The sequence below is a fragment of the Anabrus simplex genome, chromosome X (genome assembly GCF_040414725.1).
Source record: "Anabrus simplex isolate iqAnaSimp1 chromosome X, ASM4041472v1, whole genome shotgun sequence".
Classification (NCBI taxonomy): Eukaryota; Metazoa; Arthropoda; class Insecta; order Orthoptera; family Tettigoniidae; genus Anabrus; species Anabrus simplex.
This window is the reverse complement of record NC_090279.1, coordinates 78,524,070-78,547,788: the sequence shown is the minus strand read 5'-3', so window position 1 is coordinate 78,547,788 and position 23,719 is coordinate 78,524,070. Positions and strand designations below refer to the sequence as shown.

The 23,719-nt window shown below is 41.3% G+C and overlaps 1 protein-coding gene across 1 annotated transcript in view; it reads right to left on the bottom strand.

Annotated features, from left to right (window-relative positions):
- Positions 1-3,301: 3,301 nt before the first annotated feature.
- Positions 3,302-23,719, bottom strand: part of LOC137503297 (zinc finger protein ZFP2-like) — a 152,150-nt gene continuing 131,732 nt past the window's right edge. Inside the window, exons 2-3 of the mRNA XM_068230846.1 lie at positions 6,779-6,920; positions 3,302-3,483 (exon numbers count right to left, since the gene is read on the bottom strand). Coding sequence (XP_068086947.1) covers positions 3,302-3,483; positions 6,779-6,920 — 324 coding nt within the window. The remainder of the gene's footprint in view (positions 3,484-6,778; positions 6,921-23,719) is intronic.

The following is a 23,719-nucleotide window of genomic DNA, read 5'->3' as shown; positions in this document are numbered from 1 at the left end:
AACGCGCTTGTAGCGACAGACTTTCTTTCCTGGTCATAGCAAAGTTCGATAAGCTACGATCTTTTGAGGGCGTCGGGCACTTCCCGTGCTAGTACAAGGCATCTAAAAATGCAAACAGTACAGTAAACCTAAAAATAAAACATTTGCACAACGGAGCCAGCATAAGAAGTCCTCTTCTTTGAATCGTATGTGTTTTTCCTTTGTTGTGTAAGGTTATGTTTGCGAGTGATTTATCCAAGTGCATTATGCACTTTTTTGGATAGGAAATAGCTTCTTCCATGGCATATGAAATTTTTAAATTGTGAATCAAAGTGATTGCATGCATTAATGGGTCTGAGAATACTTTGTGACGCGGCAATTACTGGAAGAATTTCAAGAGAGATGCCATAGCGGGAAATCGTAAAAGGATAGCGTCACTGTACTGTGTTATATATTTGTAATGCAGACTGAAGCGAGAAACATTCTCCCGTCGTCATAGAAAAGTTCGATAAGCCACAGTGTTTCGAGGACATCTGGTTCGTACTTTCCTTGCAAGTACAGGACATCTAAAATGCATACAGCACAGTAATTCAATGAATAGAGACAGGGGAGCTAGCATAGATTTCTTCTCGTCTTTGAATCATACTATTTTTCCTTTCATTGCATGAGGTTATGTTTGTCAGTGAGTTGTCCAAGAGCGTTATTTGAATACTGTAAATGCACCTTGTTGGATACATTTTAGAACTAATTTTTTCAATGGCATGTGAAACGTTTAAACTGTGTATCAATGTTAATTGCATGCAGTAACAGTTCGTAAGAATACTTGGTGTCGCGGCAAGGGTTGGCATATCTAAAATGTGACTTGGTGGTTAATTCGAAATCGCATAATTTGAAGTCCGATTTTTGCATCCCAACGGCTTCGAAATAACGAGGTTTTACTGTAACATCATTTGAAATGTGATCCACTCTTGTTATGCCAGCCTTCCTCTTATGCATCTTCGTATCCATGATGCTTAGTTGGCGTTGTACCTCTTTAGCTGGCCACGCATTTTTTGCCGTAGAAGACGACAGGACGGATAAGTTCGGTAGATCTTAGATTTTAGATGGTCCTTCATTCGACGGTCGCAAGGGCACCCGTTGTCATTCACCACTTCAGTCAGGCTTTGTATATCCTTAAGTTGACGTCATTAGTAAGTCGGCCATCATCAGAGATTGTGGAGCCAAGGCACTTAAATTTCTCTGCTCGTGCTATATCTCCACCGTCAACATGAATGGTTCCAACATCTCGACGATGTAATGTCATGTATTCTGTCTTCTTTTTGTTGAGGCGCAGGACATATTGCGCTGGTCGATTGTTCCAGTCTTCTGTTTGACGCTGGAGATCAAGCTTATTCCTTGCAGCCAAAATGACATTATTGCATAGAGAAATGTCTATGGTATTGGACTGTGCAGGTCTGATGTTATGGAGTCAATCACAAGAATGAACAGCAGTGGTGATAAGGCAGGGCCTTGGTGGAATCTTACAGTTATGCAGAATTCATTAGACGCTCCTGCGGCAGCTTGGACATCATTCCTTGTTTCTTCATAGAGCAGTTGTACCCTCTCAACAAGGTGCTCTGGAATGCCCATGTTCCTGTAGCGCTGACTGATTAGGTTATGAGGTACCCGATGGAAGGCCTTCTCAGGGTCCAGAAAGTCGTGATGAAGCCTCTTATTATTTTCACAGTGTCTCTCAAGTAACAACCCAGCAGCATGGGTTGCTCCAGTTACGCCACAATTTTACACAAATCCAGGTTGGCTTGTTGTATGTTTGGCTAAATCGCTAATCCTTTTTTCGAAGATTTTTTGAAATCTGTCATTGCGTGGCTCAGAAGTATGATCGGGTGGTAATTAGAAAAATCGGCAGGGCTTTCCTTACTTTGAATGGCTACTCCGTCGCCAGTCTGTTGGTTTTTTACCTTATTTGATGATCTGGTGGGAAAGCTTGCTTTAACCACACTGCTGCTTCCCCCCATTTCGAGAAACAAAACTCTGCCGTAGATAATCGGGACAGATGGCTTTCCCTAGTTTCATTTCTTTCAGTGGTGACGTCAAATTCCTACATTGGCCCTTCTACAGCGGAGGTGATGGGGATTGGTGAATATGGAAATTCCAGGATTGAAATTTTGTCAAAATAATTCCGCCAGTGTACTCGCGCTTCCCGCCAGTCGAATAGCAAATCGTCTGTGTCCTCATTGATGCCGTAAAAACATTGGACTTCTTCCATTTTGCGATTCCGCGATTTGACTAGCCGTTAAATATTCCGCTCGATTTCGTGCATGTCAGGTTTCTCATATAGTCCTGCTTACCGGTTTGCTTTTGTTACAGCAACAATCTCCTTCACTTTACTAGTGGCTGCTTTGTAGGCGTTCCGACGTGCAAGAAACTCGTGGTACAGCTGCTTCTTCAACCGTACTGCATACTTAACATCGTTATTCCAAAGCCACGTGTCATAGTTAATCCTTCGTTGTCGACGCCCTGACTTAGTTTTTCCAGGAATAGAGTGCGGCGTCTTTCAGTTTAGTCCGGCTCGTTTCATCTACGGTGTTTTGTGGCATTGTAACTTTTGCAACAACGATGGCCTCCTTCTTTAGGCGCCACAACTTGATCGCATTTGATCCATTTCCAGCCAGGTATAGGGCTGTTAGAAACGTTATCCACAGCTTGCAGATGACAAGTAGAGGTTGCATCACATTGGTTTCGTAAGGAACAACTGTTGTCTCTAGAACATCCTTGAGATTCCTTCGTCTGACGAGGATATAGTCCATGTGAGTTGGATGGGAGACACTGTAGTACGTAACTAGATGAATATCACGCTTATTGAACCGTGTGTTTGCGATTATCATTTTCTGCATAATCAGGAATTTGTTGGCCATCGTCGTTCCTCTGTCCATATCTATTTGCGGCATGGACGGTGTGTTCTTCTTTCCTCCGTCCGACATGTCCATTCATTTCACCAGCAACGATAAGATAGTCAGCGGTCTTCTTGTAAGGCAGTGCCAAGAAGGCATCTTTGGTTTCCGTGCCCTGGACAGTTTTGGAGCGTTCCACTGAAAAATTAGAATTTCCTTTTCTCCCCAATGTAGACGAGTTACATCAAGCGATTGTCATACTTTTGCACCTCGGAGACTGAACCGTCAAATTTTGCTGATATAACATTGCCAACAACATTATTTGTTCTTCGGCTTCCGTTGTACATCCGTTAGTAACCGCACCCCATTTCGTATGCCTTTTCACCACTCCATCTTTTTCCTGCTCCTCACAGATGCCTATATGCCTTCTCTCAAGTGCTGTGGCAAAATGCTACTTCATCCAGGTAGAGTTCAGTGACGTGATACAGAATGGGGGTACTCGCTTGGTTAGCCGTCACAACCCATGTGACGGTAACCCTTGCATACTTTTCTTGCTGACTGGAACTGCCAACGCGCATCCCTTCAAGAGGACGCCCTAACCATGGTTCTGATTCTATGAGACATATTTCTGTAATCATTTATCAATTTTATTTTCCGATCGGCTTGCCTTGATGCATTTTAGAGCTCTCGACAGCAGGTAGTTACACCACTCCGGACATGGGGAACAGACGCTTTTGTATCCGCTCTTCTAGAGAAGAAACACTACGCTCCTTTCTGCATTAACTTCCAAAAAGGCACAGTACCTTTTTTCTGCCAACTGCTTCGTATCGAACGTCTCGATGTCCGCCAAAGTTGCCATTGAGGACTTTGTGCGTGTTTGGTCTGCGAGAGCTATTATATTTCGCTGAAGTCTGCCGGCAGGCCAGTGGGGAGCCCGTATCCGTCACCTGGGACGCGCCACGTGTTTCAGCAATGTAGCTGGTTCGTGCAGAATAATTATCAGGGCAAAGTGAAATACCATTTAATTGAATAACTAACTGTGAACCTGATAAATCACTTGTGACAAAAAATCACATAGTCACGTAAAGAACAATGGCCACAGACATATGCACCTTTTGCTTGGCGTGATATGCCAATACAATCCAATGTCATCTTTTCTACCCCCTGCTGTCTAGTGGTGTCAACATCAATATCTTGTTAGGTGATCAAGAGGTCTAGCCTGTCCTATCTGGAATCATGGTCCTACTTTTATTTGTCCACCTATTTTCTCCTAAGAGTGCAGTAACAACACATGGTCAAGCCTCCCACTACTTTGCTTGTGAGGAAGCCATGCATTTGACTGGGCCATGTGAACTCTGTTCATACAGCATGAATTGGGAAGTGCCACTTCATGTTACAAAGTATTTTGGCCTGTGTGATCGACTTTTCCCATCTTCCTGATCTCACCTCTAACCAAGAAATTTGTATTTCTTTATCTTCTTTCGTAAAGTATACAGAACCAATCTGTGGTGGTGAGACAGGCACAGGGTTGGATGCTATCCTACGATGTTATCATTCCACTAAAAATAATCACCTTGTCCATGAACTTTTCTAATAAAAGGAATCTCTTTTTTTTCTTTCACACAGCACCGGTATTCACTACGATGAAGTTCAATGTCCTGTCCTCTCGAATTATGGCTCAAGGCTTGATTTTCATGCTCCTTCTAGCTGTAGTATTAAAGGAACACTATTAGAATATTCAGTGACATGATAGCTTGCATTTGGGTTCAAATTCCGGATATCAGAACATTGTAATAAAACACTACTAAGAAAGCCATCCTATTTATAGGTCCGCTCAGTTGATTGCACAACAAAGCTATGTAATTAGAAGTAACCACACTGTGATGTAATAGAATGCTACACTGATATGACAACAATGTACAAATAATATACGTATGTTTCCTTGGCTGTAAATAACATTCATAAAAGTTAGCCATTGTTCAGCAGATCTTGCTAACTCTCGGCTAACAATGTTCTCAATTTTATTAATATCTACAGTACTGATTCTCTAAAACTACCTCAGCAACAAGGGTATTTACAAAAATTATTATTTGCTTGCCACAAAGCACAGAGTGATTGAAGAAAATCATAACTCTAAACCATATGTCGTACTTTATGCAGGAGAACAGATTTATTCAGATTGCAAGAGATAAATGTGTGCCAGATTAAAGAGCTTGCATTTCTCCTTTTTAAGCTGGACCACCTCTCATGCATTCTTTAATTGAAGTTGTCTATGAGCTCGCACATTCCAAAATCGTCAGAGGTTTTTTGCGCGGTATATCGTGATTTGAGAGAAAAGACGCACCACATCTTCGTAACAACGTAACAAGTGAGGGCTTTCAAAATTTAAGACTATACTCTCAATTTGACCTCAGATGAGGTTTTCTCTCAGGAATGTGATGTTCATGATTAAGGAACTCTCTGAATGGCATATCGGTGAGAGGAATGTTCAGTAGCAATTCCTTTGTGTGAGAGTTGTAGTGGAGTTGGCTGTTGAACTATTGGTCACGTGGTTTTTATTTTGTTACATGCAGATCGAGACCCGATGTGAGCAACGCAAATCATCATCCTCCTGATGGCGGAGCACGTTTTAGGTGCAATTTCTGCGGCAAATCCTTTAGGCGGAAAGATAACTTAGCAGTTCACACGCGTACTCACACAGGCGAGAAACCATTCCAATGCAATATCTGTGGAAAGCCCTTCAACGATAAAAGTGTACTCTTGAAACACGTGCGTACACACACCCTCGAGAAGCCTTACTGTTGCAATGTCTGTGGCAAGTCATTCAAAACAAAATCAGCCCTAGCACGTCACGTGTTAACTCACACAGACAATAATCAACACCAATGCCATGCCTGTGGCAAATCCTTCCGCCACAAAGGCAGTCTAGCTTATCACAAGCGGTCTCACACAAGGGAGAAGCCTTACTGGTGCAACGTCTGTGGAAAGTCGTACAGCAGCAAACCTTACCTAAAACGTCACCTGCGGATTCATTCGGGCAACAAGACGAACTGGTGCAAAATTTGCGGCAAATCCTTCAGCACAAAATTCTACTTACCATGTCACATGCAGTTTCATACAGGCCACAAGCCGCACTGTTGCAATGTGTGTGGTAAATCCTTCAGCACAAAATATATCCTAACACGTCACGGTTGGACTCATACGGCCGAGAAGCCATACTGTTGCAATGTCTGTGGCAAATCCTTCAGCGGGAAGGACACTCTTGTTTGTCACATACGATCTCACACAGGTGAGAGGGCGTACAGTTGCATTGTCTGTGGCAAATCTTTCACCACGAAAGGTACCCTTGCATGTCATATGGGAACTCACACAGGCCACAAGCCGCACTGTTGCAGTGTCTGTGGCAAATCCTTCAGCACAAAATCCGACCTAGCACGTCACATGTGTACTCATACTGACGTAAGGCTCCACTGCTGCAGTGTCTGTGGCAAATCCTTTAACCAGAAGGGCACACTAGTTTGTCACATGCGCTCTCACACAGGGAAAAAGCCGTACTTGTGCAATATCTGTGGAAAGTCATTCAACAGAAAATCCCACCTAACATGTCACCTGCGCAGTCACACGCGCGACAAGACGTACTGCTTAAGAATCTGTGGCAAATCCTTCAACCAGAAAGGCACCCTAGCATGTCACATGGGCGAGTAGTCACACCACTACAATGTTTGTATTAAGCACTTTTCCGGGAAAATTGTACTTTCGCAACGCAAGCAGACGCATGCAGACAAGTAGCGTACTGTTAGAATGTCTGTGGCAAATCTTCAGCCAGGAAGTCTATCCATCATTGCACACGAGTGTCAGTGCACATAGGTGCTCAATGCGTAAAATGTTCAAGAAATCATGTAACTTACCGGTGCACATCTGAACCTCACTGGAGAGATGGCGGACTGCTCCATGTTTTGTGGCAAATCGTTCGCACGCAGCACCAAGCTGTCGGTTCACACGAGTGGGACCACGCACGAGCGTTACGTCACGCCGGGATGAAGCCGCACCCTATTAAGTAATAATGTTATTTTGCTTTATGTCCCAATAACTACTGCATGAGTGTTCGGAGTTCCACTTGACCTTTTTCCATTCTGGAGACGTAGCCAGGCACATGCGATCGCACACAGCAGAGAAGTAATAAGTTCTTCAGCCAGAACGGCACCTTTTCGGCACAACTCGTGATGTACACCAGAGAGTCGTCCTTCCCTTTTTGCCATTTTCTCTGAGATGCAGTTCTCAGGAAATATAATGCTAGGTCCGTGTGCGAAAGGAGCAGAGGATATTTCATGAGTTATCTCCTCATCAATCACAGACGTCAGTAGAAGTGTGCTCAGTAACACACATTGAGGAGCCGTCCATATGCGCGGATAACAATTAATTCGGGTGAACATTGAAGAATTATATGACAAAGGCGAGTGGTAAAAGACCAGAAGTGCAGGATAAAAAATTAAATGTTTGAATAAGCAATTCAAGGGAATAAATAAGTTCCAAACCATGTCAAATATTGTATGCAGTTGAAGAAATTGTTGCTGAAGACTGAGCACATCTGTGCTCCCCTTCCCACATGTCACTGGTGTGTTACTTTAAGTATGAGTAGACCAGTAGCTCAAAACTGTACCTCTCCCTCGGCACTTCTTACGATAATATTGTGTCTGTCTACCTGTTCTGAATGCAAATTGGAAGTTCAACTTCACTGCCCATAGCTATTCATGAATATTACGGAGTTTTGAGGAGGCGTCTGTAAGTAAGTACTAGTATGTTGACAGCTGCAGTATACTCTTGCAACAGTTTCTAAATTTTCGTTTACTGGGTGGCAGAGAAACGGCCACTCAATTTTCTCTAATCAAAACTCACATAAGTCACCAAAAATCTCTTACAACTAAATGTTGCAAGTGTTGAAGAGACATTGCGAATCATGTCAAATTGTTATTTGCCTGTTCCAGATCTTCAGCATGAATCATTAACTCGTGTTTCAGGGGGTGTTAATGAAGCTTGGTCACTTCCAGACATGACTATGTTTATTCAATCAAAAATAATGAAATATGATGGCCGGTGTGTTTATAAATATGGCCATAAAGAGTTATCTGCAGGCCATGACATTATTATTACACTGCAACTTGACGATTTCAGGACGAAATTAATATCCACCACAAACAAAGCCTGAAGGTCTATTTACAGAAAACCACCTTGTGGATAAATAGAAAACAACATCATGAGATTCAATTTGCTCAGCTCCATAAGCAACTGTGCAATATGCTTCCGATTTCTCGATCGCCTGAATATAAGGAAGTGATCTCCAGACCATTTTTAATTTAGGCTCTCCACTAACTGACCATCAGCATAGGACGAGTTACCTGGACCCTCAATTAAAAATGAGTAACCTCCAATTTACATCAGTGAGCTATCATGGTCATCCAATTTAGTAAATATTTAAGGTTAAGGAAATGTGCCTGATGGCCAAAGTGACCCCACATTGAAGTTAATTGAACGTGGCTGATGACCAAAGTGACCCTTCACTGAAGTTAATTTAATGTGCCTGATGACCAAAGTGACACTCCATAATAGGAGGACTTCAAGTGCCAGTGAATTAATGGTGTAATATTACACAACATAAAATAGTATTATGTATATTAAATGTATGAAGATATATCACAAACCAGAACAACAGGTTGAAGTCGGTGATTGGAATAAATCTACGAAAACCTGTGAAAAGTAATCCTATACTACTACAATTTTACCCATGCTATCATTTTTTTATAACGTTCAATCAAATTCCAAAATAAACTCGACTCATGGGTGACCCTTCTACAATATTGGTCACGGAGTTCAAATACATCTACTTATATAGTCCTACTAAAATATAAACATGTAAAATATTACAAATTCTCTAAGAACAACATGGCCAAAAATCATGGGTATCCCATGGACTAACGACAGAGTGCTACTACATCATATGGAATATCATGTGGTACTGACTCTCTGTCGAACTAGAATACTCACCTCTCATTGAGGGGCAGTTGGCTAGCTACATCATTTCGCGGCCCTAGCATAGCAATTCCAAGAATCCCTTCCATGCACTTCACCCACCATCCTACATTTCCACTGGAGGACACGCCATCGGCAGTCCTTAACACAAAGCTGCATTACGAACATATCAAGAAGTGAAAATCGTAAATATTTAAGGACATCCTTCTGACACCAAAATAATTATTTCAATGCTCAGTGGGAATATGAACTATGACTGTGTTATGTAAACATCAAAACTGGAATATAAAGTCAAATGTTCAGAACTGTTACTGAGAATCCACTCTATAATATTCCTGTGAAATAGAATTGAAATTCAAATAACTTCCCGTTTATTTTAACATCAATCATGTTTTTCCAAACAGCGTCCACCTCATATAAATGCGAACACCTGTTATCTCATCAAACAGGCTTATACCTGCTGCGCTCTACTGGCTTACAAGTGAGCAAACAAATCTCGCCACTGACGGCCTTTTACTACAGCACAAATCTACATCCAAATCCTTTTATTATCAGACAATTTATGGGTCAACATTATTGACATCACGAATGAACTCAAGTCTAATGTGATCTGTAGAATATGATATGGGTGTCACTGGTATTAATAGAGTTATTAGATAAACAAATGATCCCTCTGGATATAGGACCCAATTCAATTGTCAATCCACGGACCTTACCATATTTCAAAACATTCTGTCCTGACGATTTTCCCTCGAGCATTCTTCACTATTAACTTTGAAATATCTACTAGGCACATGTCTCACTAACTGAGACACATGGTTTCATAACTACATGGAAAAATAGACCGTATCTACCACCGACAGTTATGGACAGTTACGAAGTTTCACACTTCGCTTGGAAATACAATACTCCAGACGCATATGACACCGACTTCAACATCGACCTCAAACCTCATTAGACCAAACCTCATGCTATCACCTTCTGTCAAATTTATCGCAGACTGACCTTTCAAAAAACAAAGCATACCACATGGATAGTAACTATTACTCATTCCATTGTTTATTATTATTATTTCAAAATGTTGTGCCCAACTAAGGAGGGCGATTGTACTTATTTTTCACATGAGTGTGCTTTCTTCTCTACCCAGATTTTCTTCTTCCCTCGCTGTGTTTGTCATCCGTTCTTCCATCCATGCAGTGGTGTTCTCATCTTCGGTTTTTAGCAAAAATGTATTTGTTCACCAACGTTCTAAAGCTAGGCGTGTCCCACATAATTTCATCTGGTATGCTGATTCCTTGAAAGGTCTTTATTCTGTTTTGATTATCGAGTTATTCTTGACTTTTTGTGAGGAGACATTATCAAATATATTTCTAGTGAGTCTTCCATTATCCATTCTATGAATATGGCCATCAAATTTCAATCGCCTTTTTCCAGTTGTATCTGATATTTTCTCAGTATGTTGGTATAATTCCGAAGACCTCCTATTCATCCACATTACTTCTATGCTTACTGGTCCAAAGATTTCCCTGGGGACTTCTCTTCTTTTCGAATGATTTTAGATAGTGATATTTCTCCAATGATGAAGGTTTCTGACGTGTGTAATGCTTCAGGATTAATTACGGTGTTATAAGTTTTTAATCTTGCGTTCCAGGATATCGATTTTTGGTGTACATTTCCTACGTGATTCTATGGCTTACATGTAATATAGAAATCTCTCTCTGTTAATACAGATGGTTGGATGATTACCCCAAGTATTTGAAATTATTTACCTGAGTAATTTTACCAAACTGAGTTACAAGATTTTGTTTGTGTAGGTATCGAGGAGATCTTTCCATGCATCAGGCTTTCTTTTATGAGATTTGGATTCTTTTTAGATGCAATTGCTTGATGTTTTTCCAGGGACTGAATTCATTTTTTTCTATTGTTGGAGGAAATAACTAGACTGTGAATGCCAAACACTTGATATGAATTTTATGATTAACTAGCTTGCCAGAAAATGTCTTGAGGCAACCTCTAATGCTAAATACCTTAGTTATAGTGCTGATGTTGATTAAAATCAAACTCTCCCCTTTCCTCAACTTACTAGCTGGATGGAATCAATTATTATTGTTATTAGTATGAGATAATTATTGTAAATATTAATTGTTTTTAGTGATGTAGCCATACGCCAAACAAATAAATAATTATTTTAATTATTGACATTTACATATTACAGTTTGACCAAAACTTTCCAATATGCATACACTACTGATTCTACATGTGGACATGAAATCTCCCAAATTAACCTGCATGAAATTCCCCTAAATTTCGCTGCTCTACTGCAAACATGTTCCTCATTACGTCTGAATAAATTTGATGAAAAATGCAATACATTTAACGCCCCATCCTGAGAAAAAGTATGACAAAATTTATGTTATTACAAATTGACAGTTCTAACATACGCAAGCACCGTATATTTCGCCTCATGTCCTCTCAGCACAAAAATTAATATTTGAAAATGTGGAACACTTCCACTAAAATAATACAAGGTCAAATCAGCCCTACACATAGCAAAATGCACCGGAATACGTTGTAGAAGTTACTGGAATACGCAGACTTTATTTTTGTCAGCTCCCGTTTTCTGCTCATTGTCATCCGCTGTATGTATGGGTTTAGTGGTTTATTTTCCGAAGTTTGCATAATAATATTTTGCATTTTGATTATTTCTATTTTTGACCTAATTCTAGGAATATGAAAGGCAACAAGAAATATATACCCTCACAATTTTCTCGACACGCTAATAAAATGCATTCAGGAAACTCACCGAAACTAGAATCTTCGCCGTCCAAAAATCAAGTGCTTGCGTTTAGTGGTTGAACACCCTCAGTGCTATCCAATATCCAGATCCTCTCCCGTGATGACATTGAAACTCTCACAGTAGAGCTCAATTAATCAGCCACCAGGTACTGTATTTAGACTGGTGAAGTCTTCCAGCATCAATCTGTGAAGTTTGTGGTTGGTCATTTCAACAGTCATAATACAACACCGGGCTACCCAGTACCGACAAGAGCGGGGAGGCTGGGGTAGAATGTGCAGATTCGTGTGATCTATTTCTACAGCATGATAACAAACGTCCAGCGTCATTCAACAGTGCGAGATGGAGGCATGGATATAATCCAGATATTAACTTACAGTATCTGCGTAAGCAAACACTTATCTCAGTTATCATCGAAATCAGTGGGACAAGCAATCCAGCATCGTCCTGTTATATGCCAGATATATTCTGCAATCTGACCGGAGACAGTTCCTTTTCATACATACGTTTTTATTATAGACTGTTATGCCTTTCAGCGTTCAGTATGCGACCCACTGGGAATTTACTAGCCACCACAATCTTCTATTTGCAACTAGTTCTGTGGCCTCGTCTTAGTTCTATACGTCTTATCTTTAAATCGTTAGAATATGAGTTCCTATTCGAATAATATGTCATTTTAAGAAGGCTGACTGTGAGAAATGTACCACTTCACTTGCCGAGAACATTCTGAATATAGAGCCTTTTCCTGAATCATATTATGATTATGTAAATATCGTGAAGCATTGTTCTCGTAACACAAATCCCTGAGGCTGCACAAAATACATCGAATGTAGGGAAATATTGAGAAACACTCGTGATCTAGTTGACAACGGTTCTTTCAGTTCCAGTACCGTCAAAGCTGGGGAAGATATCTTAAAATCGATATGTAATAACAGGAGTGATTGGGGAGACAAATCTAAGTGTAGCCAGCAAGCCTGGAGGTTTCTTAACCGTCTGAGTTATGACCCAACAGCTGGAGAGGGTCATGCGAATGTAACAGCTAAACAGATTGCCCGCCACCTCGTGGAAAATGGTAAACCTCGCCATCAGTCTTCAAAACTTTACGGCCAGAAGAATTAGAGTCTAGTCACCTTATGCGGCTCTTCTGCATGGCAGCCATTGACTGTTGTAAAGAGCTGCAAGCCAGGAGGGATAGACGACATGACGTTACAGCATGTTAACCACGAACCTACTACGCTGTCGTAGCACGGGGAGAGGTGTTACTCCCACGTGCTGCGTCCCAGGAGGCGGGTAGTTGGGTCCTACCTGATTTGCCGGCTGACATGAGTGAAATAAAATAGATCTCGCGGACCTATCACACAAACCTCTGTGGGTGGGGGACGAGGCCGATGAATGCTGAATTTTGAACCAAATTACATGTACCATAAACTGAGGAATACCATTTGTCTGTTGGAGGATCACTATGTGTTTAAAGTACCCATGTATAGTACCCACCACTATGACATAGGCTAACCCTTTGCCCCGATTCAGTTGGAGAATCCCATGGAGAAAATAAAGAGGCTAACCTCGCTCGGGTGTTTCAGCATCTGGTTGTGGACACCATGGGTCTGCGTTCCGAGGAACACCACGGGATAGAACGGGGCGTGGAGATTTGTACAACTATGTGAGGAACACCACGAGGTAGTACGGGTTCCTGTGATTAGTACTACTATATGAGGAACACCATTGCTTTGCGTTCCGAGGAACAGCACGGGTCTTGGTTTTACTTGTGATTAGTACTCACTATGTGTGGAACACCACTGTATAGTATGTGTTCCCGAGATTTTTACAACGATGTGAAGAACACCATGGGTTTGCATTCCGAGGAACACCCGGGATAGTATGGGTCCCTCTGATTAGTACCACTATATGTTGAACACAATGGGCTTGGGTCCGAAGAGCACCACGGGTTTTACCTGTCATTAGTACGGCTATGTGAGGAAGACCACGACAGTACTTGTCTCTGTGATTAGTACCACTATGTGATGAACACCATTGTTTTGCGTTCCAAGGAACAGCATGGGTCTGGGGTTTACCTGTCATTATTGTTCCGGGGATTGTGTGGATCACAGAGCTGAAGGAAGGTGCGGGCATGAATGGGTGGATATACGGAAATCGAAAGGTGGATTTTAACCCTTTCGCTTTCAAGCTCTCAGCTGATGGATGTGTGAAAACTGACAGCCATATTTAGCACACTATGCATACACTTCTTTTAAAATTGCATTGAAGGCACACCAATGAAGATATCAACATGAAAGTTGGCAAACTTATAGAATATACATCACTTAGTTTCACTGCATGTAAGTCATTTCACTAAACCAAAAGCGTATAATGTTAAAAAATAATAAATATAGAAGCAAAGTTATAAATTTCAGATTTTGAAAGTTTGGAAGTAATTCTAGGAAATAGTGTTCACAATCCGAGTTTGTTATTCATGTCAGTAGGAAGGCTATATTATTGTTTACTATCATGGTAAATATCACGATTCTATGCCCATTACATCCAAGGATAGATTAAAATGTTTAAAGTGATGTAACACTGAAAAATGTCAGCCATTTTTGCATAAAACACACATTTCTTAAATCTAATATCGCTATCCACACTAACATCACTGTCTGGAGGTGCTGGATTATTATCATCATCGTCTACACTTTCCGATTCGGACAGAGAAACATCACCATCACTTGAATAATTCTCAAGGTATTCAGTGATATCATCGTCAGCTAAATGAACACTCTTCGCCATGTCGCGTGCGATAAATAACTAGGCCTAACCTAAATGAACTATATCTTACACTTCACTATCACTATGCACCTAATTACCTAAGAAAACTATTTCAATAATGAACTAACAAGTAAACTAAATATATTGCCTACGATACAGCCTAATTTCACTATATCACGAATGAAAACAGAGAGAAATGAACGCAAGTTTGCTGCCAACCACGATGTAAACAAGACACTGAACTCCAGTGAGCACATGTATCAGACCTCAAGAATAACGATAAATACGGTAAGCCGGCAGTTCCCGCGGAGTATAACGTGAGATAAAACTGTACTCTTCTTATTCCGTGCAAAAAAAATGCTATTTGGCGCGAAAATGATGAAATAATTATAATAAAGGCGGGTAACGACGGATCGTTACCCTGACAGTTTTCGTAGGACCCGTGGGTACCGATAGATCGTTACCTTGAAAGCCAAAGGGTTAAACATTAAAATTGGCAGTTTTATTTATTTCCTTAAGCCTTCCTTGACAAGCTTAATACTTTGCCAAGTAATTTACAATAGATCAGATACAATTCTAGCTCGAGAGCTTGCGTAACAGAATTAGATAGAACATCAATTTACATCATGAGCCAGAAGTTCATTTTTTTTACAAATTTACATCAGCACAACTGCTCCCTTTAACAAACAATCGAGGAGACGGATCTCCCAGTTTTTACATCAGAAGGAAGGGCATCCTTTCTCCACAAACTTATCGTTAAGGTCGGTCTCCACTGATTAACATTTAACAACAACATGTTAAACGTTAACTGGTGACACCATCAACATATTAAATGTTCAGTGTTAAATAGTGTTTCATTTAACATTGTGTCCACACTTAATGAACATGTTAAACTTGACTTCCTTTGTCTATATACAGGTAGTTCATCATATAAATTTGTGGTAATACCATTTTCGCACCAGGCAAATGCTGGGGCTATACCATAATTAAGGCCACGGTCGCTTCCTTCGGAATCGTAGGACTTTCCATTATCATCGTTGCCATAAGACTATCTGTATCGGTGCGACGTAGAGCCACTAGCAAATAAAAGATGAAGAGGATTTGGCCTTCGTTATTGCCACTGTTATTTCTTGTTACGATTTTGAAATGCAGTTTTATTAGGCATACTTCCTCCCCTCATCCTGCTCATTGCTTCAAATGCAAAGCACTTTGAAGTATAAACTTCGCCCGCTCCCGTCGCGACTTACGACTATTCTGAAGTTTTTGCAATTCTCGACTTACTGGGAGCGGGGGGATGCTAGTTTTCTTTTTTCGATACACTCGCGGGAACATTTATTGAGAATTTCGAGGACGTGGAAACTGTCGGCTTTCTTCGCTTTATCTCTGCATTCCTTTGATGAGACATCCCATAAACAAGGCCTGTCTACGTATATCCGTAGTTAAGTCCATTTGGAATCTGACTGCATACGTCTTCGTATATGTGCATTATATGACTGAACTACTCAAGTAAGCTGTTGGACTAGGACTAAATGCTCGGCGCATTTAATATTTCAATGTTGGTAACGTGTGTATTCAACAGACTGGAAAGTGTACCTTAACGCCATCTACCAGCGCGCAGTGGAACTTGTAGTATGTTTGAATGATGATAGACAGAGCGCGCATGGCTCGCTAGACTGACTGCTGTTGCGCTAGGTGTTTGCAAACGGCTGTCTGCCATTTGAACTTACTGGAGAAAGACTCTACGGTTATTGGTTAAAATACAAGGATGCGTCCCATTCAAGGATCGAGGATAGTAAATAAGTACCGTAGAGTTGTTTAAAAGGAAATGTTGTAGTGTTAATCTGAATATTGTATTAGTTTAAACGTAGTGTTAATTTTAGGTATGTAACGTGGTTGCTCGGGGCATTGTTCATTATGGATTATATGGTAATGTAGTTGTCTTCATTTATGTAAGTATTGCTTTTAATTATTTGTTGATAAATTTATTCTATTCGGTTTTTTGTGTGCCTCGGTATTTTGCTGTACATATTATTGTGAGGCGCGATGTGTGTTCTTCCATAGTGGTTATATGGACTGCTGTTTGGAGCCCCTATCGGGCATGGTGTTTGTTGTCTGGTGACCTTTTGGTTTGCTTTGATCACTGCTCATTTTATTTTTCCTTCATGCTGGTGTTTACATTTAATTTATTTCTTCCCGTTGCTTGTAAATTTTCCGGTATTTTTCGTAAACTTTATTTTGACATCTTGTTATATTTTTTTCATTATTTTCTTTCGGGTAGTTTATCTCCCTTGTGACGGTACATTTTGAACTGTGCGCCGAGCAATCACTAGTTGTCACGTTAAATTTTACTAAAATTCTTCTTCTTATTATTAAAATTAACCTTAAATCAGATGGTTATATTTTGGTCTACTTGGTGGTAGGTATATATTTCATATTATCCATTTAACAAATAATGCTTGTTTAGAATGTATGGAATTCTTGATGGAGGGTTTGCTAACGTTCGTGTCGTAATTTTTGTATTATTGTGTTATCTTCTCTTACCTCGAGCCTTGCCGTTTCCGCCATTGTTGCTTATGTCCTGGTCGTTACGTAACTGTTGCATTATTATTATTATTATTATTATTATTATTATTATTATTATTATTATTATTATTATTATTATTATTATTATTGTACCGGGCGGTACACCTCCACGCCGCGAATTCAAATATTGCGCCAGTTGAAACCTCTCTACAGGAGAAATTCTGAACTTTAAAATCTGTATTAAATCAAAGGTTTCTTGGAAGATGTCGCTACTGTAAATTTTGAAGTGTTCTGAACTATGTCTATTCCGATTTGTGTTTGTTTGCTCTGTAGCAAGAAGTGTGGACATTCTCTGCTAGATGGCACTACTTAAGAACTATAATTGCGCACCCTAGTGCGAAGTGAAGGAACGGGTTTTTTTTGGAAGAAATTTGGTATTCATAAGTTTGTTCTTTGTTAAATTTCCTTCAGTCATTTTTGGGGTTGGCAGTATACCCCTTCTCTTTCCGCCAGTTTTAAAATTAACCAATCAGTAATTCTGTAATTAATTTTCATCCAATCATTGCTTTCTTCCTCAGATTTCCATGTGTAATTCCGAGTTATCCAATAAAATTCTTGGGGCGGGTTGTAATCATTCATGAAACGTCTCGAATGTTCCACGAGGGTATATAAACTGCTGATTTTCTTGTCTCGGTGCCACTCCATCGACATCTTGCTTAGTGTGTGATTATGTAGCAGGGGGCGGGAAGCGCCTCTTTCTTCGGGCAGCAGTTCATCCACAAGGTAATGGCCGTTTAATAACTTTATTTCTTGCTAGCTCAGCAGTTTAACCCTCGGGGCAGGTTCTAAACTTTTCTCATGTAACCTATCCTGTAAAATGTAAAAGATTTTTAGTAAATATTCCGTCTCTTTAACTACGAATTGGGATAGAGAGTGCCTAACCCTCTCGAGCTCCCACTAATATTGTTTTGAGGTGACTACGTTTTCATAACCGTTTTCCTTTTCTTCGTAATGTTATAAAGTCTTCTTATGCGTGTCACCTCCTTAGTATGGGATTAGCCCCTGTATAACAGGTCGAGTGCCACCTAGGTTTTAAGAAGTTTCATGTAGGAGTGCAAGCTATGCCTCCAGTCAATTTGGTTTTTTTAGGCCATTTAATTAACCCAGAGTTTGTTTCCTTCATGTGAAGGCCCTTGTAGGGTGGGTACAAGATACCCCTGTTTTGCTGTATGTGTGCCTTAAGGGCAGTTAGGAATGAAGTTTGTTGTAGCCTTTGATGGGCTTGTAAAATTGAGAGCGGGTCTGCTCTTTTTCTCTTAACATTGTAATTAGGAGCAAGTGCTCCTCGTTCATAGGGGTTTTCTGCCCTTTAGCTATTGTGGTGGTGAGCTGAGAGTTCAGAAATTTTTCTTGGGGCTCGAAGCCCAAATCTTGTAACTATTGTAATTTCTTAACTTGTTTTCCTGCTACTTGGAACCTGTTACTCTGTTGTTTTTATCTGTTGATTTTGAAAAGAAAATATAACCTTTGTTAACGTTTTAAAATTAACTTTAATTTTGTAAGTTGAGACCTATTCCCGCCCGCACCTTCTTTCACCTCTAACTACCACGGAAAACTCCGTAACAAGTGGTAGCAGAGCGTAGTTGAATGGGTCTCAATTTAGCCCCTTTTGACGGCTAGAACGTACTTCGTTTTGAACTCTAACAATTTTCTCCGTCGCTGGAATTTTTCGACTTTTTCCAAATTTGTAAAGTTCTGTCATCATGCCCGGTCCTCGCGATGTCCTCCATCCCGGCTATTTGCGCAAGGAGGAGTTAATCTACGAATTAACAATTAGAAAAGTTCAATCTGGAGGCACGGTTGCGGTGGATTCCAATAAACTTAAAGATTCCCTTGATTTGCCTATTACCACCCCAACTTTGGGAGAGACAGAGATCGATGACTCTCTCTCCACGATCACTGAAAATATAACTGAGCTAGCATCTGTAGCTAGTTTTTTGAAGAAAATGATCCATCACCTAATCAACTTAAACGTGTGCAAGCTAGACTATTCCTTTATAATAATAGACTTAATGATCTATTGTCTCTTAAGTTGAGTGACGTTCAGGAAAGGAGGCTAGTGCTCTTATTGAAAACATTTCTAATTTGTCCAGTAAAGTTAGCCGGTTGCTAGGAGTGAACATTGTTAGCGAGGAAACTTCTTCCAAAGGGGAAGAAAATGGAACATCTGCGGTTACTCAAAAAACCACTGCCCCTCGTGACACCTGAGCCTAGTCATCGGCCCTCAATTCCGCCCTTCTTTTTTAATAACGAGCCACTGTCACCAACTAGGCAGTTACTTACTATGTCACCTGGGTTCAGTAGTTTGCCCCATCCATTGGCAATGTTACTTAGGGGTATTTCTAAGTTTTCGGTCAACTCTACCAGTGATGTAATTTCATTTTTGAGATTTTTGGTCGAGTTCCAGGATCATGCTCTAGTGTTCTCCCTCTCTGCTTCGCAAATTCTTCAAATTATATATCCGTAAGCCATAGGTGTCCTCTCGGACAAGATTGTTAGGGCGATAGCTGAACAGTCATCGATTGAAGACTTTCATGCACACCTTCTCGCAAATTTCATCCCTGCTCGTGCGAGGTCATCTCTGATTCAGAAGTACTATTATCGAGTACAGAGACTGGATGAAAATCTTGCTGATTTCATACAAGACATCAAATTCTATACCAGGGTATTTGCTCTTCATTTTCCAGAATATCAAATTGTTCATGCTATTGTGGAAGGAATTTCACCATCCTACAGGTCATATTTGTGCTTCGCGGCGCGCCCGCAAACCTTTTCCGAACTAGAAGCATTAGCTGTGTCAGCCGAAGGGGTTAGGTAAGCGGACACATTACGTGTCGCGAGGGAGCCCCCTCCGTTATCGAACAACTTTCGGCCTTCACCTCGCCGAACCGTCACTACCCGAAAATGTTATGCCTGTGGGTCGGCAGACCATCTCCAAAACAAGTGTCCTTTGATTAAAGCTAGTAGGACAAACAATGGATCTGGGTCATCTCAAGGCTGTTTTAAATGCGGCGCATTTTCTCATATTGCCAAGAATTGCCCGAATTCAAATAGCACCCCCTCCTGCTCAACTTCGGGTGCAACTTCCACCAACAAGCATAAGTGACTAGCGGCTCCGGCTGAGTCGGCAGATCCAGCTTTCCAAGGCTCAGCCCAGGTGAAATCCGATGAAAATGCAGGGCAAAATCAGAATTGGTCTACATTTTCATTTGAAGGACCCAGAGAATGTCTTAGGATTGCGGTGGATTCACCCGCACCTGTCCCCTTTCTCAAAATTGAGGTGAACAATGAGCCTGTAACTGCTCTTTTAGATTCGGGCAGCGTTTGTTCCATTATTTCGGCCGAATGGTATTCCAAATTGAAATCTGTTTGTAAATTTCCTGATTATTGTTTGTCTTTGGTTCAATGCGTTTCGGCAAACTCCTCCCCATTAGAAATTGTAGGTTTTCTGTATGCAAAAATCAGAATTGCCAAATTTACTTGGAAAGTTAAATTGTTTGTGGCTAAGCACTTGTCCTGCCCCATTATATTGGGAGCAGAATTTATATCTCACACTGGTCTAGTGCTCGATCTTCAGAGCAAGTCGTGCACGTTCAAATTTGCTTCGAATTGTAAAATTCCCTTATTGAAATGTAGTTCTGCGTCATGCTCATCTGTTTCGCCTACCCAGGATGAGATGTTGTTAGATCTTAGACATCTACCTGAGGAACAGGCTGATAGTATTCGTAAGCTGTGTCAGTCGTTTCCAGATGTTTTCTCTGATACTCTTGGTGTTACTGACCTTGTCGAGTACAAAATAGAGGTTACGGATTCGATTCCCGTACGGTTTCCACCTTATAGGCTATCTCCACCGAAAATGAAGGCTCTGAAGGAGATCATTGATCAGATGTTGAAGGGTGGCATTATTCGGCCCTCTAAGTCGGCGTATTCTTCGCCTATTTTTCTAGTTCCGAAACCCCAAGGTGGCTTCAGGCCTGTGATTGATTATAGGGCTCTCATTCGGAATGTGGTGTTACAATCTGTGCCCCTTCCTGGCCTTCATTCTTGCCTCTCCTGGTTTCGTAAAGCTAAGTTCTTCACCATCTTGGACCTCAACCAGGCTTATAACCAGATACCGTTAGCAGAGGAATCGAAGCACCTGACAGCGTTTGCCACGGATTGGAATTTGTATGAATACAACCGCGTGCCTTTCGAGCTCCCCACGGGAGCAGCTGTGCTTACGAGACTGCTAGACAGGGTCTTCTCGGACATCAAATTTGAGTATTTGTACCACTATCTCGATGATGTCGTCGTATTTTCGGAGACCTTCGAAGAGCATTGAGATCATCTGAAAGAAGTTCTTAGTCGCCTTCGTAAGGCTGGGTTAACTGTGAAGTTGTCCAAAGTCGCCTTCGCTAAGCCTTCCATGTCATTCCTAGGGCATATTGTATCGCCCGATGGTGTCGCAGTGGATCATTCTAGAACACAGACCATCCGTGATTTCAAGCCTCCCAAGGACATCAAAGGTATTGCTAGGTTCATTGGTATGGTGAATTTCTTCAGGAAATTTATTCCAAATTTCGCTAACAGAGCGGCGCCCTTGAAGCCTCTTCGTAGGAAAGGCGTCAAATTTGAGTGGGGGCCTTCTCAACAAGCCGCTTTCGAAGACCTCAAATTAGCTCTCTGTAATGCCCCCGTCCTCGCTATGCCGGATTTCTCCAAGAAATTCATCGTACAAACCGACGCGTCGTCGTCGGTGGTAGCTGCAGTCCTTCTTCAAGAGACTGAACTAGGGAGGCGACCCATCGCCTATGCCTCTAGGACATTATCGGCCCAAGAATCCAAGTATTCCATTTACGAACTTGAAGGTTTAGCAGTTTTGTTTGCTCTGGAAAAGTTCCGCCTCTATCTGGAACATGTCAAGTTCGACTTGGAGACAGACAACCAAGCCTTAAGTTGGGTCTTAGGTAGGCCGCGTCGTACTGGTCGTATAGCCCGATGGGCCTTCCGAATTTCTGCCTTCCAATATGATGTTAGGAATATAAGAGGTACTGAAAATGTTGTGGCAGACGGACTAAGCCGTATGTTTTCTAATGAGGTAGAGACCCCTGAAGAGGTTGATAGTTCTTCACCTCCCGAGTCCATACTACCTGAGGTTAATGTCATTCTAACAGATGCTCCCATGCTCTTTAGGGATATTGAAAAATATCAACGTGAAGATCCGACGCTGGCCCCTATCATGGAAACCCTTTCTTCTGGGGAACATGTGGTCCCTTATGTATTGAGGAATGGTGTTTTATGTTGCCCTTCGAGGCATGATAAGATGATGAAAGTTGTAGTTCCAGCTGTTCTTGTACCTATGATCTTCAAGTACTACCATGAGACCCCACTAGGGGGGCATTTAGGCTTCTTCAAAACCCGTGAAAAGATTCGTGAAATGTTCATCTGGAAGGGCATGGACGGAGAAATCCGTGAATTGGTAAAATCTTGTAAATCTTGTTGGGTGAGTAAACCCACCATGTCCACGAAGCAAGGGCTTTTGTCTTCTCATCAAGCGTTGCGCCCCATGGAACGACTCTATATCGACTATGTCGGACCCTTTCCCCAGTCAAAGGGGAATGCCAATAGTTTCATCCTTGTGTGTGTAGATGGCTTCACCCGATTTTCATGGTTATTTCCGACTAAGCTGGCTACCGCTCCGTCCACTATTTCCTGTTTAAATTCCATTTTTGTTTCGTTTGGTCCGTGTCAATATATTGTGTCTGATAACGCTAAAACTTTCACGTCCAATCTCTTTCGTAAATTCTGTTTTGATTTGTCCATCTCTCATGTGACTACTTCTGCTTACTATCCTCAACCATCTCTGGCCGAACGGGTCAATCGTAATCTGAGGTCGGCGCTGATTGCATATCATCATGAAGATCATTCTAGGTGGGACACGTCCCTGCATTGGTTAGCTTTTGCTTTGAATTCGGCGATTCATACATCTCATAAGTTTACTCCAGCTTCTTTGATGTTTAAGTTCGTTCCAAACTCGCCGCTCTTGAACCTTTGGTCTTCTGAGTGATATTCTGTCTGAGACAATGGATCCTGATAATATTAAAGATCTTTGGAAGAAGGCCAAGGCCAATCTTAAAGTGTCTCATGAAAAGGTTAGGGAAAGATATGATCGTGGACGGAGACCCACCAATTTGAAGGTAGGCGACCAGGTTATGGTCAAGAATTTTGTTCCCGCGGGCAAGCTTGCCCCCAGATTTCATGGGCCGTGCATCATATTAGATTTCCTTACCCCAGTGACGTTGTTACTAAGCAATCCAGCCACCGAGATGATATTTAGGGTTCACCTGTCGCAGGTGAAACCTGTGTAATTTCAGTGCTAACTTGCTCTGTATTATTTTGAAAGAAATTTGAAGGTTATATTTTTGGTTTCATTTTGAGGCCTTCTGCCCTTGGAATTATGTTCGTTGTTTTTAAATATTATTTGTTCAACCTCCCCTGTCAGTTAAACTGCTGTCCTGTCCACCTAGGCCATTACCAAGCTCCCGTCTCCTACTAAACCACACCAGTGGCTAATTGAAATGAAATAAAACTTCCATGCCGCTGGCCCCTCAACCTCACCACAAAGACTGAACCCTAAAACATTATACTTCTACAAAAATTCTGCCGCCGAGATCTTAATGTTTCAGTGCCCCCGCAGCCGTGC